Here is a 13,377-nt window from a genome sequence, read left to right on the forward strand (position 1 = left end):
CAAGTCGCACACCATGTAACAGTCCTGTGGCTGATTTGTTATTATATGAACCTATTTTGCCTCTACAGTTATTGTAGTTTCTTCGGGAGATTTTGCGTTTTCCTAGCCCCCTCTCCCCTCCGGCAAGCTCCCGCCCTCTCCAGTGCACGTCTCGGACTCCGCATTTGGAGATATGGAGTTGGGTACCGAGTAGCTTTCGCTGGGAGGTGAGGTATCCATAGATGCTCAAGGCTCAAGCCCCAAGGTCCCTCGTGCAGGGATGGTGGCCGTCGCCCTGGAGTCCCAGCTTCAGATTCAGATTCTTTCAAGCTCATGACACACAGCAACCGGGGGTTGGGGGTTGAGGATTGAGCTAGGCCACCGGAACGCACCAGCCCAGAAGCAGCAAACCGAGCTTTGCCTCGTCTCGCCTCGCCCGATTCTACAACAGCGGGAATGTGAAGGTAATCAGGGCCGAGAGCGCGGGGGGGTTTCGAAATGAACAAGATCGATCATCTCTTCTCGATACCCTGGCACGCCGCACGCCTGACTTCCGCAAGTACCCCGTACGAAGTACTTGGCCTTGGGTAGGTACGGAGTACATACTGCGGTAGACGGTGTCGTGTGGTTTCTCCAAAAAAGAGGACGAGTTCGTGGTTCATTGGCAATGTGGCCGTCTCATCTAGGGCTCCCTGTCACGATTGGCCGCTATTGCGTAGCTGCCATTGGCGCGTCTTGAGACCAGCAGTCTCCCCGGTGTGTATTCCGATGCCCAATGGAGAAAGTATCCATGCTCCCCTCCCAGCGTCAGTGCAGCAAAAGGCAGCTTGCACGGACACGTCGACGCAGACCAAAGCACAGCTGATTTTGTGCTAATTAGCTAGGTAGGTATCCAAATGCAGAGGTATATGGATGTGGGGGTGCAGAGAAGACAAGAGCTCATCATTTAGTGAAGGGTCTGGAATGAAGAGAGGCAGCCTTAGCAGCCCAACAGCAACGACGTCGGGCAAATTAAGGTAGAAGCTTGTTGAGATGAGACGAGATGCCGACATTTTGATTTTGCTTTGGACTGCGTCTTGGGGGTCTCGCCAATGGATCCGCAGTGCAGATGCAGATATAACACACACGACAGCAGATCACGGAAGTGCCATAGAGTTCGTTACTGGATCAGTGGGATGGTGGACTTTCATTGAATCATCCGCGTCCAATGGCCCTTGCCGACAAGGGATGATTTCATGGCTGAGCTCCCATTGGCACTGGCTGTGAAGCTCCCCGCCCTGCTTCCCCCACCATGTGCAACCATCTCTTAGGGTGGTTTAACAGGGCAGCCCTTGGTTGAAGCTTGGCCAGCCGCTACTTGCCCAGGTCATCCGAGGAAGGTCTCTCGTCGGTTGAATCCTACGCAAAACGATACTTCACACATGTCAACCTCAAAGTCCCCTTTTTCCATCGTGCCTACGGATACCTAAGTACATAGCTACGAATGCTCAAGGCCACCCAGAGTGAGGTGACTCTCAGAGTCTCAATGCTGCTGCTCCAAATCATCCCGTCGCCCAAGAATCCTGCGACTCTTCTCAATTCCCTTGTCCTACCCATGCTATCATGCTTCAGATACTGTGCTTGACGTAAGGTACTGTAACTTGACTGACCTTGGTCCTTTCTTCTCTGCTTCTTCTCATCTGATTGCTACCGATGCAAGGCCTCTTTGCCGGCTCCGGGATTCACAGGTACCTTAGTTAGGGATATCCGAACGGAGGTAAGGCAAGGTACCTTTGGAGATTGGAGAGATTCGAAAGGGCAGCGGGGTTGGCTGAGGTAAGCTACGGATGTTTTCCATGTCATTGGCCGGGGAGGGGGGAGATGCTTGCGGGTACGTAGATACTTGGGTACGTAATACCCAGGCAGGCATGCCAGGAAGGTACGGAGTAAGGTAGGTAGGAAGACCGGGAAAGAGTGACACTACGAGTGCGGCAGCGGCAGCGGCAGTAGCAGCAAGCAGAAGCAGCAGCAGCAGCAGCAAGGCACCTTGGTGCTTCGCAGCTTCTCCAATGCGGAGAGAGAGGAGACAACCCCAGACCCCAGATTCTTGCCTGGATTTCCCCCATTCAACGGAAGCCAATTCTTTCTCTCCTCATCACTCTCTCCACCTTTTCCCACCCATTACCACCACCTCACCTCACACTCACGGGATCACCTCACATCCATCACACCTCTCACAATACGCTTCACTTCCATCACCCGCCAGACCACATACCTACGCATCTCACTCACACTCGCACACGCATACAGACAGACACACGCGCACACACTCACAGACTCACACTCATACTTTGGACACGCGGGCGCAACCACACTTCCCTGCTTCTACGCATTACCATCGCGGCTGTCTGCCTCCTCATCGCATCACGTTTCTCAATCCCTCCTCCGCTTTCTTCACACCTACCTTACCCGCCGCCTCCTCCCGCTCAGGGCCGCCGCCATCAAGCTACCTACCTCACCAGTTCCATCTCCAAGTCGTCCCCCCATTGGCACGCCAGTCCTGTACACACGACATATCAAGCATTAATGTTACATGCAACATCATCCCTTCTCCGTCAATCTTCCGCGGCACTCCGTTAGATCAGACCTTTGTCGCTACCAAGCTAAACAACCGGCACACCAGCTCTTCTACCGGCTCTCACGCGACATCTTTCGACCTCCAAAATTTCCCCTCCTGATACACGTAGTATCTCCATCTATACATCAGACTTGCTGCCTCGAGTACCGGTACCACAAAGCCTTTGTAGTAACGCCGATCATATCCTCTTACCTATACAAGCACCTAGCATTATCTGCTTGTCGTACGGCGCCGCAGACAGCCGACATCTCCGTGTTTCCCCTCTTCAGCATCTCAAGCTTCTCAGCATCCCAATCTACCCTAGCCTACCGAGACAGCTCCAGCCTCTCTTTTCCACCCTTTTCCGCCACGTCAACGTCGGTCTGTTCCTGTCTTTCTCATCGGCTACTGAGAAAGATACGCCGCGGCTCTCAGCGTTTCCCTTTCCATTGTCTCGCTGTTGTCCTTTGCTCCGCCTGTTCGACTTCTACCGGGCCTCGCTAAGACTCTGCTTCGCCCTAGTCTGCGCGTCTCTCCTCCTCCTCCTCTTTTTCTCTGCTCCTCTCCTCTCCCGAGAGTCTCTTCATCTCCATCAATTCCCCGCCTTTTGCTCTCCCACCCCCTCCCTGCCATTCACTTGGAACCTCGCTGCCATTTTATCCAAGGTTGTTATTGTTTGAGCCGAGTAACTACACCTTGGTTGTTCACGCTCAATCCTCGCATGCATGCTTGTTTGTGTCCTCGCCCCAACGCACAAACATCCATACACATTGCCGCAACCTCCCGCCACACATACATCTCCTTCATACTCGACCTCGCTCTGCCTGTATCCTTCGTGTCACTCGTGGTGCCGTGACACCAGTACTTCCCTTCTTCCCCAAATCTTCTCCTCGCGCCCGATTCTCCTCGCAGCTTGCCCACCCTCCTACCACCGCGGCCGGGACATCCCACTCCGAATCCCAACTCCTCACTTCGTTCGCGCGTCTCTCGCATGCTTTGCGGTACCAGTTGATTCGAGTTGCAAACGCCGGCCGCCACCGCCCGTGGACGCTTACGCCTACCAAGAGGCATCTGTGACTCGTTCACGCCAGGCTTGCATGGGAAGAGACGAAAACGGGGGATTAGCAGAGGACCGTTACCAAAACAATTCTCTGTTGTTCTTCGCGAGGATCTGAAAGCTGTCCCTTCAACATATCATCTTCATATCGATACACACCGCACCCCGCAAAGTATCCCTTTCAAGCCCAACTCTGCTTGCTCCGCCTACCTTACCTCCTCCATTTCCCCCACTTTCTTGTGCTGTGTGACCTCGGTGGTCCTCGAGCTATCTATCCTATTACCTAGCCGGGCACACAGTACCCTTCTTTTCCCCTTTGCCTGCCGCTTCTTTGGGTAGCGTTTGCACAAAATGATGCCACTCCAGTCCATAGAGGGGCAGCCTCCTCACGGAGGCTCTGGCGTAGCTGGGGAAAATGGTGAGGCCCGGCAGCAAAAGCCCAAGACGTTGCCGTGCAAGTATTGCAGCAAGCGCTTCAGGTAAGTCGGCTCCCCCTCCTCCTTGGTGCAAGGCCCCCAACTCTCCTCTCGATGATTGCCCTACCTTCCTTACCTTGGCTTTCTCGCTGTACCTTCCGCTACCTTAGCTTACATTGCTTTTGCATTCTAGGCGTGTGGAGCATGTCCAAAGACACGAAAGGACGCACACCAAAGAGAAGCCCTTTGCCTGCGGCTGGGCTCGCTGTGGGAAAACGTTCGGACGACGGTGAGTTCTATCAACCTTGCCCCCTGGCCATTCGTCATTTTACCATCCTGCGACCTGCCTGAGTACACTTACCTCACCACATCGACACCATATGCTGTCACCTTCCACACACACCACACCACCCAGCTTTACTTTGCTTTATCCCCAAGACCTTCCCCCGTCCAAAAGCCCCGACTTTCGACTCCACCTCTTCCCTGTTCTTGATGCTCAACTACAACACGGCCGATTCCCCTTCCCAACTCTGACGAAGGAATATGCTTATATGGACATCAGTGATCTCCTTGTCCGTCATGAGAAGCTCGTCCACCTCAACGAGGGCAGCAAGGAGAATAATCGCCCAAGAAAGACTTCATCCAGCACACATAATCCACCATCTTCCTCCGACAGCCATGTCGAGCACGAAATGTTGGGCGTCCAGCGCCCACCTCAGCCGCAGTATCACCAGGAGTCAATAACGGCCGTGGCATCCACCATGGCCCCAGATCCTCGCATGCCGGGCCCGGCCCGTGCCGCTGCTTGCAACCTCGATCTACTTTCTGATGCGGCCCTGGCCAGCGAAGTGAACCCCATGCAGCAACCTATGATGGCTGAGATGGGCCGTCCGCCTTCCGATCATACAAGGATCAAGTCCTATGATGAGTCGATGGGCTATCCAGAACGGCCACGGGAGGACCAGAATATGCTGGCGCCGGGATACGTTCCACAGCCCCAAGCAGCACCTTACGATGACTATCACATCTTTCTCGACGACTTTGCGCCTTCTTCGCACTACCTGCCGCCTCCGTTCGAGTCTGACCAGCAGATGGGGGGACTTTGGCCCCGTGGCGACATGCATCACCGTGGCCCGTCCAAGCCATCATCGCAGTTCCCGTCGCGGTTCCCTTCGGTCCAGCCGGATGGTCGGGAGGGTATGGAAGGTGGTCCAAGGAGCCACGAAGAGTCAATGAGAGCACCCCTCCGTATCTCTGCCGTCGACCACACGGTCATTAAGAATCGACTGGAGGAATTCTCTTCTGTCATTCCAAACGACTTTGTTTTTCCCTCTCGGCATACGCTCACTCGCTTCCTTGAGGGGTACATTAGCGGTTTCCACGAGTATCTCCCGTTCCTGCATATTCCCACATTGACGCCCGCTGAGATGGCACCCGAGCTTCTCCTGGCTATCTTGGCTGTGGGTGCACAGTACCGATTCGAGAGCCACCGGGGTCACGCTCTGTGGTATGCTGCAAAGGCCGTTGCACTCGAGCAGATTAGAAGACGGCATAGCCACGAAGTTCATGCTCTTCTCCCGACTCCCGCTGCTTACAGCCCGCACTCGACACGGCCATCCCCTAGCTCTGGCTTCAGGCATACCTTTGCCTCGGCACAGCAGGATCGCCCAATGACACAAGACACTCATCGCGAGCCTTTGTAAGTGTATCTCCCATCTTGATCTGCTTCCCTGCCCTAACGGCCTTCCACAGCTCGCCAAACACACCGCAAGCTCGGCTAGAGACCACACAGGCTGTCCTACTGCTCTTCGCAGTCGGGCTTTGGGGAGCAAAAGCAATCTTGCATGAGGCTCTTTCTCTTCAGAGCCACCTTGCTATGCTCGTCCGCGAAGAGGGGTTGATAGCCGAGTCCAGCCCGGCTGTTGCACCCGACTGGGAGACCTGGATTCGGCTCGAGGGAGCCACGCGCACAAAGTTGATAGCTTATTGCTTCTTCAACCTGTGCAGTATCGCGTACAACATGCCACCTCTGATTCTCACTTCGGAGCTTGGCCTATTCTTGCCCTACCCCTCCAGACTGTGGAGAGCAGAGTCGGCGTGGCAGTGGCAGGAAGACAGACAAAACTACCCTTCTGTCGAAATCACCGTTCACGACGCCTTCTCCAGAGTTCTGACGACTTCGCCGCAAGGATTGCCTCCACACATGTCGTCCCTCGGAAACTACGTCCTCATCCACGCATTGCTGCAGCATATTTACCTGCTCAAGCAAACTTCATTTGCACTCAGTTCACCGTTTGGGCCGCAGAGGGGATTAAAGCCGGAGGATGTGGAAGAAGTCACTGCGGCACTACGGATATGGCAAGTTAGCTTCGAACACCGGCACCAATTGCGAGCAGCCGACGCGGGGCATGTGGGCAATAGCGACTCGTTCCCGGGTGGCCCGGTAGCGTTCAACTCTACTGCCCTCCTGCGCCTGGCATACATCCGTCTATACACCGAGATCCCGCCCAACCGATCCCTCGAGACCAGGGATCACATGCTGGTTGCTTCCTCGTTGAGCAATATGCCCCTCCTCGTCCGTACGTTGAGATTGCATCGAGCCGTGTTCCAAGCCATTCATGCTTTGTCAATGTTGGTCAAGGCCGGCGTGAACTACGTTGCCAGGACTAAGAGCCTGGAATGGAGCATTCAGCATTCCTGTAAGTATCTATTTTCCAACACCTCTTGTGCTAGCTAACCCCCTCTCTTTGCAGTATGCAACTTCGAATGTGCCATCCTCTTATCCAAATGGCTCCTTACCCTCGCATCGATCGGACCGAATGACCCCCCTGCGACCCCCGAGGAAAAGAACCTCCTACAATCGGTGAGGAGAATGCTTGACGAGACAGAATTCGCTGTGCCCATAGACCCATCCCTCGGCGGGCCTACCGCCGGTCAACCTGCCAACAGCGAGGTATCTGCGAACGACAGCACAAGGTTGAGGCAGCTAGCTGCAGCCGTCATCAGGCTCTGGGCGGAGACGTTCAAGGGCTCGCACATTTTCGACATGGTCAGGGTGATGGGATCGAGCCTGGATGGGTATGCTGATTTGGTCGAGAAGCCCCGCGACAGAACACCCCTGGGACGCATTGCTCATGACCCAAATCTCGGATGAAGTGCGCAGAGCCCAGACAGCGGAATGCTAGGTTAAGGTCATTGGATTGCATGACTTGTACGGTTTTTGATGGACTAGCAGCATCATTGAGACTTGATGTCGGTCGGCCGTCTAACGCCAAGACATGACTTGTCCCGATGCAGTTGTCTGCAGGGCACTGAGTACCTTTTTGCGCGCGTGCTTCTTCGTGTTCGACGGCCGTAACAAGACGGCGTAGCCGCTAATCGAGGTTTTGCGGGACGAAGAGAAGCTCCCAACGGCCAAATGCGTTGAAATGAACTGCAGAGGTGGACGAATTGAGCAGTAGCAGCGTGTCGTCAGTCTGCCTTCACATGTTGGAGAGGGGAGAGCGTGCGCGACCCCTGGTCGGGATTTCGGGGCGTTGAACCGGCGGCGGAGTACCGACAGATAGGGACCGGCCAGACGACACAGGAGAGTGAGAGAGGGGTAATGGGGGAAAAAATTGGCTTGGCGTTCTAATGTTACGTGCCTTGATGCAAGTCAGGAAGGTGGCGGAGAAATAGTTCGACTGCATTTCTGTTCACTTTGCTTTTTTCTTCTCTTGCGTGTACATGGTTGCTGGGCTAGTCCGGCTCGTCGGATGGGTGGCGCGGCTCGGCTGGTTTGACTTAGCTATTTCCACGTTGCTTGTCTTTTTTTAAATCTGGTTTGATCTTGAGGGTTATGAAATACGGGCGAGAGAAATGTGTTAATCGGGGTTGTGAGGCGTTGATAGGCTGTGGATGAATAATGAAATGTTTGTAACTGACCTTGTGCTTGGTGCGCAATCCAACCTTGTATTGATGATGTCTTATAATATGCATCCACCAAGCATCTAAGAGAAATCCAGGGCTTGGAACCAAGCTGTCACCCTGTTTAATTCAATACACGCGATGTTGACTTCTGCCTTTTCCCTTGTGTCTTATAGATACGTGAGCATTCGTTGTTACGGATCTTTGAGGACTACCTCTCTAGGCGAATCTGAAATGAGGAAGAGAACAGGACCCATGTTGGATGATATATAAAATTATTTTACAACAAGCAAACTCGCGTGGCTTCCATCTAACGTTTTGGATGCGGCGGCCCATACGTGCTACACGTCACCACACCGTTGGCAAGCTGAACGGAGCCCTCTCTGGCCACCTTCTCGCGAGACTACGCGGTAGTAAAGATTATTCTTATCCAAGCGTGAACAGCCCCGTGATCCGTAAATTGCTTTCCCACGGAAACGCGAGTAGTGTTGTTCAAAGACGCCAAGAACGAACGGACACCTGAATGCTATGAGATGACAGTTGGATTAGAGTTGTCGACTCTTATTTTGATTAGAGTAGAATGTCAGATATCGACCACGGGCTGTGTGTGATGGTATACACGTCAGCAGGGCAGCCTGAGGGCCACTTACGAAGCTCAATAATCTTGGTATTGAACTGTGTATGGATATGTAAGGAGGAAGTGAGTGGGCGTAGCCCAGGATTCCTCCGTTGGGTGTAAGTAGGTGGAAGGCCCGTTTGCAACGAGCCCCCAGATCACCTTCCAAATCCCCTTTTCTGCCGTCGATATTGCAACAGTGTGTCTTATACTTTCCTGGGGGGACCATTCGTGTGCTTGATGAACTCTGTGGATGTCTTTCTCAATGAATAAGTCGAATGAGCCGCAAGATCAATGTAGTAAGCTTTGCAACGAGCTTGATCTGTTGTCCCAAGTTTGTTAGGAATTCCTCGAGGGCGGTACTCTGGATAACGAGAGACCATGTTGACTATCAAACGAAGCGAGCGACAGTGGGGACTCAAAGAGTCTATTTTCAATATAAGAGAGGGAATAGGTACTAAAGAAGGTAAAAAAAACTAAAAGCTGATCCGACCGTTGACAAGATTCCGCCTGCTTCTATCCGGGAAACCAAGCAGGCATCAAACCCCCTAAGCCGGAATCACATGGTAGCCCCTAATTCCTCGCGTTGCTGGACGACGTCACAGAGACTCCCGAAGAAAGCAGCATTCGTTGTTTTCATGAGGTGCTCTGTTATGACGTTCCCGAACTTTCCAAGCGATTTCTCTAGCACTTGACGGAGCTGAGGTTGTCGTTGAAGTTGGAAGGGACGGTGTTCTGGAGGCCTCTGGTGGTCCAGGAGGCACCGCCGCAGCTGCCGTCACTAGTGGGTTTGAAGAAGGATATGTTAGAGATGTTCTTGATGGGACTGCTTGTTATGGAGACGGAAGGCATTGTTGTCCTCCGTTCTTTGAAGAGGAGGGGGTGAAGGAATGAGATAGATTGTAGAGACTCACGTGTAGAAGGTGCAGGTGGCGCTGCCGGTGTCAACGGAGCTGACGACGTCGTTCATGCTTCCGGGGAAGTTGGCTAAGATGATGTGTCAGCTTCCAAGGTGGCAGAGAGTTGGGTTGAGGATTCAAGTGTGGGAGGACGTACTGCAAGTGGTGACGTCCATGGTGACGCAGCTGCCGAGGGTCTGGTCCTTGCAGATGCGGATGGTGGCGGCGTTGGTGAGGCCGAGGAGGGCGATGGCGATGACGGTGAAGGACTTCATTTTGAGGTTGGGGGTGATTGGGGGACTGGTGAGTCGGGAAAAGATTGGGGAAATTTTTTTGGTGGTGAAGAAGGTTGTGATGAGTGTTGAGAAGCTGATGCTGATGGAAGGGAAGTTGAGGAGGAGGTGGGAGAGATGGGAGGGTTTTATAGGTTAGTTGGTGTCGTTGTTCTCTTCTTGACTACAGGACGTGATCACATCGAGAAATTGGATCTCGACCAAAGTTCCCAACTTCATGTCTCTGATCATCAACAATTTCCATTTCGCTTCGCCACCTTGGTTGCTCCTAGGCCTAATATCCCATCTCCTCGTAAACCTAAATACCAAAGGCCCTTTTCGATGCCCTCTTGGCGGCCGCTCCAGGCTCCTCGGAAGGAAGCCTTGACCAGGGCATTCCTATACAACTAATGGTAGTTCCGATAGCCCTGAAGCTCGCCTCCTAGATGATCCTATTGCAACATCGGGATAATCGGAAGGTACTCGAGGGAACCTTGACCAGTAAACTCCTATATAGCCAATGATCATGTCGGGTGCTCTGGATGTTGCCTTCCGGGTGATCCTATTGCAACATCGGAAAGGACTCAAGGGAGCCGCGGCCGGGGCGATCCTATACCGATACCTCTATAGAGCCCTGAATATTGACAAGATCCTATTGCAACATCGAAAGGGACTTAGGGAAGCCTTGGCGGAGACACTCCTATACCACCAATGATGAAGCCCGAAGATCTGAAGTCTCGCCTCCTAGACGATTCTCTTGCCAAGTTGGGAGAGACTATCGTCAGACCGGTCTCCAGTCCCGAGCCAGAAGTCAGCGTGGGTCAGTCGGCCGCATTCGAGGGCCAAATTGACACTGTTGAGACACGAGATACTATCGTGAGATGTACGGGACTTTGGTAGAAGGATCCATTGACCCACTGACTTCATCGTGCTGAAATCATCGGCATCGATGAGATCAATACCCTTTTTGGACAAGAACTCTACCAACTATGCTCGATTCGACACGTTAGGAAGTTCGGAATACGGAACTCGGCAGCTCTTCTATGGGGCGGTGTGAGATCTCTCTCCGCTAGCTCCCAAATTCCCACTGCGGCTCTTCACAAGTTCTTTTCTCTTTATCCGTACTTCTTTAAAATTAAGCTCAGCTCGAATCCTCTGCTGTCTAACTATGCGCGGAGAGTTTCTGGGACTTTGGGAAGCTAGGGATATTTAAACGGCATGGCCCGGCGGGTGTGGCGGCCGCTCCCTGCGAGGTCCACAAAGCCGCATTTTGCGGGGCACAAGTCGGACTCCTCTCTTTGGTGTTTTGGGACTTTGGGATCGGATCGACAATTAACTCTACTTCAACTCGCAGCCGAGCCGGCCGGGCCCCATGCCAGCCTAGACTAGTCGGGTTAAAGTACTTGTCTCTTAGTGACTGCTATGTCGAGCTACGAGGTCCAGTTTATTAGGGATTGGCGGGCTAAGCTTCTGGCCCACCGGCTTAGGCAGCTGGTTAGGGCAGCTTGTAGGGTTCCGAGTGAGCAACTTAGCTAGACTGCTGGATGAGAACCTCAGAGCAGGGTCTCTACTATCATGAACCCAGCTAGCACTAATTGGAACATGATTCGGCGCAAGAGTACATCATCATAGGAGCGGCAGAAGATGTCGAGAGAGCCACGAGAACCAGGATCAAAGAGATGCGTCTTCCTCAAAGACAGGCTGTGCCAAACAAGAAGGTAACACTGCGTTGAGGGGATTTAACAGCAGAGGTGAAAAGCCAGCATCAATGAGAGCAAAAGGACTTTAACTCAAGTACCTAGTCCTGAGACGCAAAGGATCCTACTTCCCAGTCCAGGCCGCGGTGAGAAGCTCCTCGATGCCGACGGGGTGGATCTCTGGGTACTTGTCATTCAGGCGGTTACCCTCGGGCACAAGGATCCGACCCTCGACGCTCATCAATCCGAAAAGAGCCATCATCGCCTGCGTCTCCTCCGCTGACGCTGGTCCTGCGCCGTAATCTGTCGGCCATACGGTTGCCTGGCCGTTTCTTAATTTCTCTTCTCCGTCATAGACGACGTCAAACTTGGCTCCTGCAAGGATAGACACGTTAGCTCTACATGAACCTGTTCACTTGTTTAGCCGTCGAAGCTCCAAACGTACCAGTGACTTTCTCCGCGATTTCCGAGATCTTGTTGAATGTAGTATCTGAGCCGCTGATGATGCTGACTTCGGGCCAGTCGGTGTCGTCGAGCATACGGACGACGAAGCGAGCTACGTCTACTGAGTAGGTCATGGTCATGGGCTCGTTGCCGGTTCCGGGGATGGCGGCGCGGCGGTTGGCGATGTCGACGGCCCAGGCGTGCGGGGTGAGGTTGCTTGGGGTGTGCGGCATGCCAAAGTAGTCCATGAACCACCCGTTGATGACACGAGTGTATGTCAGACCAGTCTTCTTCAGAGCGGCGGCTGCGTCCAGCCAGGCACCGAATGCCGCCGCGTTAGAATCGCTGGTCAGGGATTAGTATATCACATCAACTAGAAGAGGAGGCGTGTCGGGAGAGAGAGGAATCTGTCTACTTACTCTGGAGAAACGTAGACTGTGAACTCGCTGGGTACGAATCGATGAGTTGACTTGGCCTTGTCGGCTGCAGCGATGAGGTTGAGCTGTGACCGGATGGCCTCTGCGCCCATGAGGCCAATCGTGGAAATGACCGTGTCGACTTTGTGTTCCTGGAGCAGCAGAGAAAGCGCCTCGATGTTGCCGTAGTCAGCAAGCACAATTTGTGCGCCACCTGAGGCGGGTGTGGCAGGGGCCTAGACGAATCGGTCAGAATGGCTCAAGTGTGTGTGCATGTGGCTGTTGAATGACACACCTTGCGACTGAGCAAGATCACCTCGTGCTTCTTGCTGAGCTGCAACTGCTCGACGATGGTCTTACCGACACCGCCCGTGCCCCCGGCGACTGCGACTACAACCATGATGAACGTGAGGGTGGATGTGACGGTGATTTAAGGGTTGTAGGGATTGAATCGTGTGTTATTGCTATTTGAATGGTAGATAATGATTGAATCTTCAAGCTCGAAACCAGATCCGACAAGTTTGTAATTATAGTAAATGATGAAGTGGCTCATCGTCTCAAAACACAAAGCAGATATTCAATCTAGGAGTCTTGGAGGCCTTCTCAGAAATCCGCATCTTGCGGATTTTATTGATTGCATTAACTTCAGGATGAGGGGCAGCGGACCTCATATCAAGACACATGTGGCAAGTATTCGGCGAGTTGAAGATGTTTGCTCTCTATTGAGGAAGTGAAACTCGGAAGAAGCCGTTAAGTAGTGTAGAGAGTGCCGTCTTCAATATCGCGGCTGCGTCATTGGGGCAGACTTTCATGCTGCGGACTTCAGGCGCAGTGACCTGTTCTGCTGGCGGAGTTTTGCCCCGTGGACGACTCGTGTGTGTGGTCTACATAAAGTTGTCGGAATTCGGGCCCTGCGGCCCCCTAGACGGTGAATTGGTTATCTTCTCACGATATGCAATGGTTGCTTTTTTTATCAGTAACTTGTTCTGCCAAGCCTTGTTCAATGACACTCTCCGTCAAGGTTCACGAAGATCTTCTGCAGGAAGCTCATGTTCGAGTCACTCATTCCCTCACCCCTT

The 13,377-nt window shown here is 53.2% G+C and overlaps 4 protein-coding genes across 4 annotated transcripts; 2 read left to right on the forward strand and 2 right to left on the reverse strand.

Annotated features, from left to right (window-relative positions):
- Positions 1-3,983: 3,983 nt before the first annotated feature.
- BDP55DRAFT_557442 (uncharacterized protein) lies at positions 3,984-4,341 on the forward strand (the record flags this gene model as incomplete). Its single annotated transcript, XM_060569696.1, has 2 exons — positions 3,984-4,111; positions 4,242-4,341. The coding sequence occupies 2 exons, from the start codon at positions 3,984-3,986 to the stop codon at positions 4,339-4,341; spliced, it is 228 nt and encodes a 75-aa protein (XP_060427026.1).
- BDP55DRAFT_238400 (uncharacterized protein) lies at positions 4,025-7,366 on the forward strand. Its single transcript, XM_060566194.1, has 4 exons — positions 4,025-4,111; positions 4,242-5,747; positions 5,801-6,747; positions 6,802-7,366. Exons 2-4 carry the CDS (start codon positions 4,429-4,431, stop codon positions 7,200-7,202), a joined length of 2,667 nt encoding a protein of 888 aa, XP_060427027.1. The 5' UTR covers positions 4,025-4,111; positions 4,242-4,428; the 3' UTR covers positions 7,203-7,366.
- Positions 7,367-9,078: 1,712 nt separating this feature from the next.
- On the reverse strand, positions 9,079-9,881 carry BDP55DRAFT_671732 (uncharacterized protein). Its single transcript, XM_060575476.1, has 3 exons — positions 9,627-9,881; positions 9,485-9,557; positions 9,079-9,351 (listed from the first exon to the last, which is right to left on the reverse strand). Exons 1-3 carry the CDS (start codon positions 9,742-9,744, stop codon positions 9,255-9,257), a joined length of 288 nt encoding a protein of 95 aa, XP_060427028.1. The 5' UTR covers positions 9,745-9,881; the 3' UTR covers positions 9,079-9,254.
- A 1,465-nt stretch (positions 9,882-11,346) lies between these two features.
- On the reverse strand, positions 11,347-12,903 carry BDP55DRAFT_238424 (uncharacterized protein). The gene is made up of 4 exons (XM_060566196.1): positions 12,594-12,903; positions 12,302-12,534; positions 11,884-12,227; positions 11,347-11,813 (listed from the first exon to the last, which is right to left on the reverse strand). Exons 1-4 carry the CDS (start codon positions 12,696-12,698, stop codon positions 11,563-11,565), a joined length of 933 nt encoding a protein of 310 aa, XP_060427029.1. The 5' UTR covers positions 12,699-12,903; the 3' UTR covers positions 11,347-11,562.
- Between the last annotated feature and the right edge of the window lie 474 nt (positions 12,904-13,377).

This window comes from Colletotrichum godetiae (assembly GCF_030913485.1).
Source record: "Colletotrichum godetiae strain CBS 193.32 chromosome Unknown BDP55scaffold_34, whole genome shotgun sequence".
Lineage (NCBI taxonomy): Eukaryota > Fungi > Ascomycota > Sordariomycetes > Glomerellales > Glomerellaceae > Colletotrichum > Colletotrichum godetiae.

Coding starts and splice junctions, on each gene's coding strand:
- BDP55DRAFT_238400 (XM_060566194.1), top strand. CDS start 4,429: ATGCTGTCACCTTCCACACACACCACACCACCCAGCTTTACTTTGCTT. Junction 5,748..5,800: donor GACACTCATCGCGAGCCTTT/GTAAGTGTATCT, acceptor GGCCTTCCACAG/CTCGCCAAACACACCGCAAG. Junction 6,748..6,801: donor ATGGAGCATTCAGCATTCCT/GTAAGTATCTAT, acceptor CTCTCTTTGCAG/TATGCAACTTCGAATGTGCC.
- BDP55DRAFT_671732 (XM_060575476.1), bottom strand. CDS start 9,744: ATGAAGTCCTTCACCGTCATCGCCATCGCCCTCCTCGGCCTCACCAAC. Junction 9,558..9,626: donor CATGGACGTCACCACTTGCA/GTACGTCCTCCC, acceptor ACATCATCTTAG/CCAACTTCCCCGGAAGCATG. Junction 9,352..9,484: donor GCCACCTGCACCTTCTACAC/GTGAGTCTCTAC, acceptor CAAACCCACTAG/TGACGGCAGCTGCGGCGGTG.
- BDP55DRAFT_238424 (XM_060566196.1), bottom strand. CDS start 12,698: ATGGTTGTAGTCGCAGTCGCCGGGGGCACGGGCGGTGTCGGTAAGACC. Junction 12,535..12,593: donor TGATCTTGCTCAGTCGCAAG/GTGTGTCATTCA, acceptor CGATTCGTCTAG/GCCCCTGCCACACCCGCCTC. Junction 11,814..11,883: donor AATCGCGGAGAAAGTCACTG/GTACGTTTGGAG, acceptor CTATCCTTGCAG/GAGCCAAGTTTGACGTCGTC.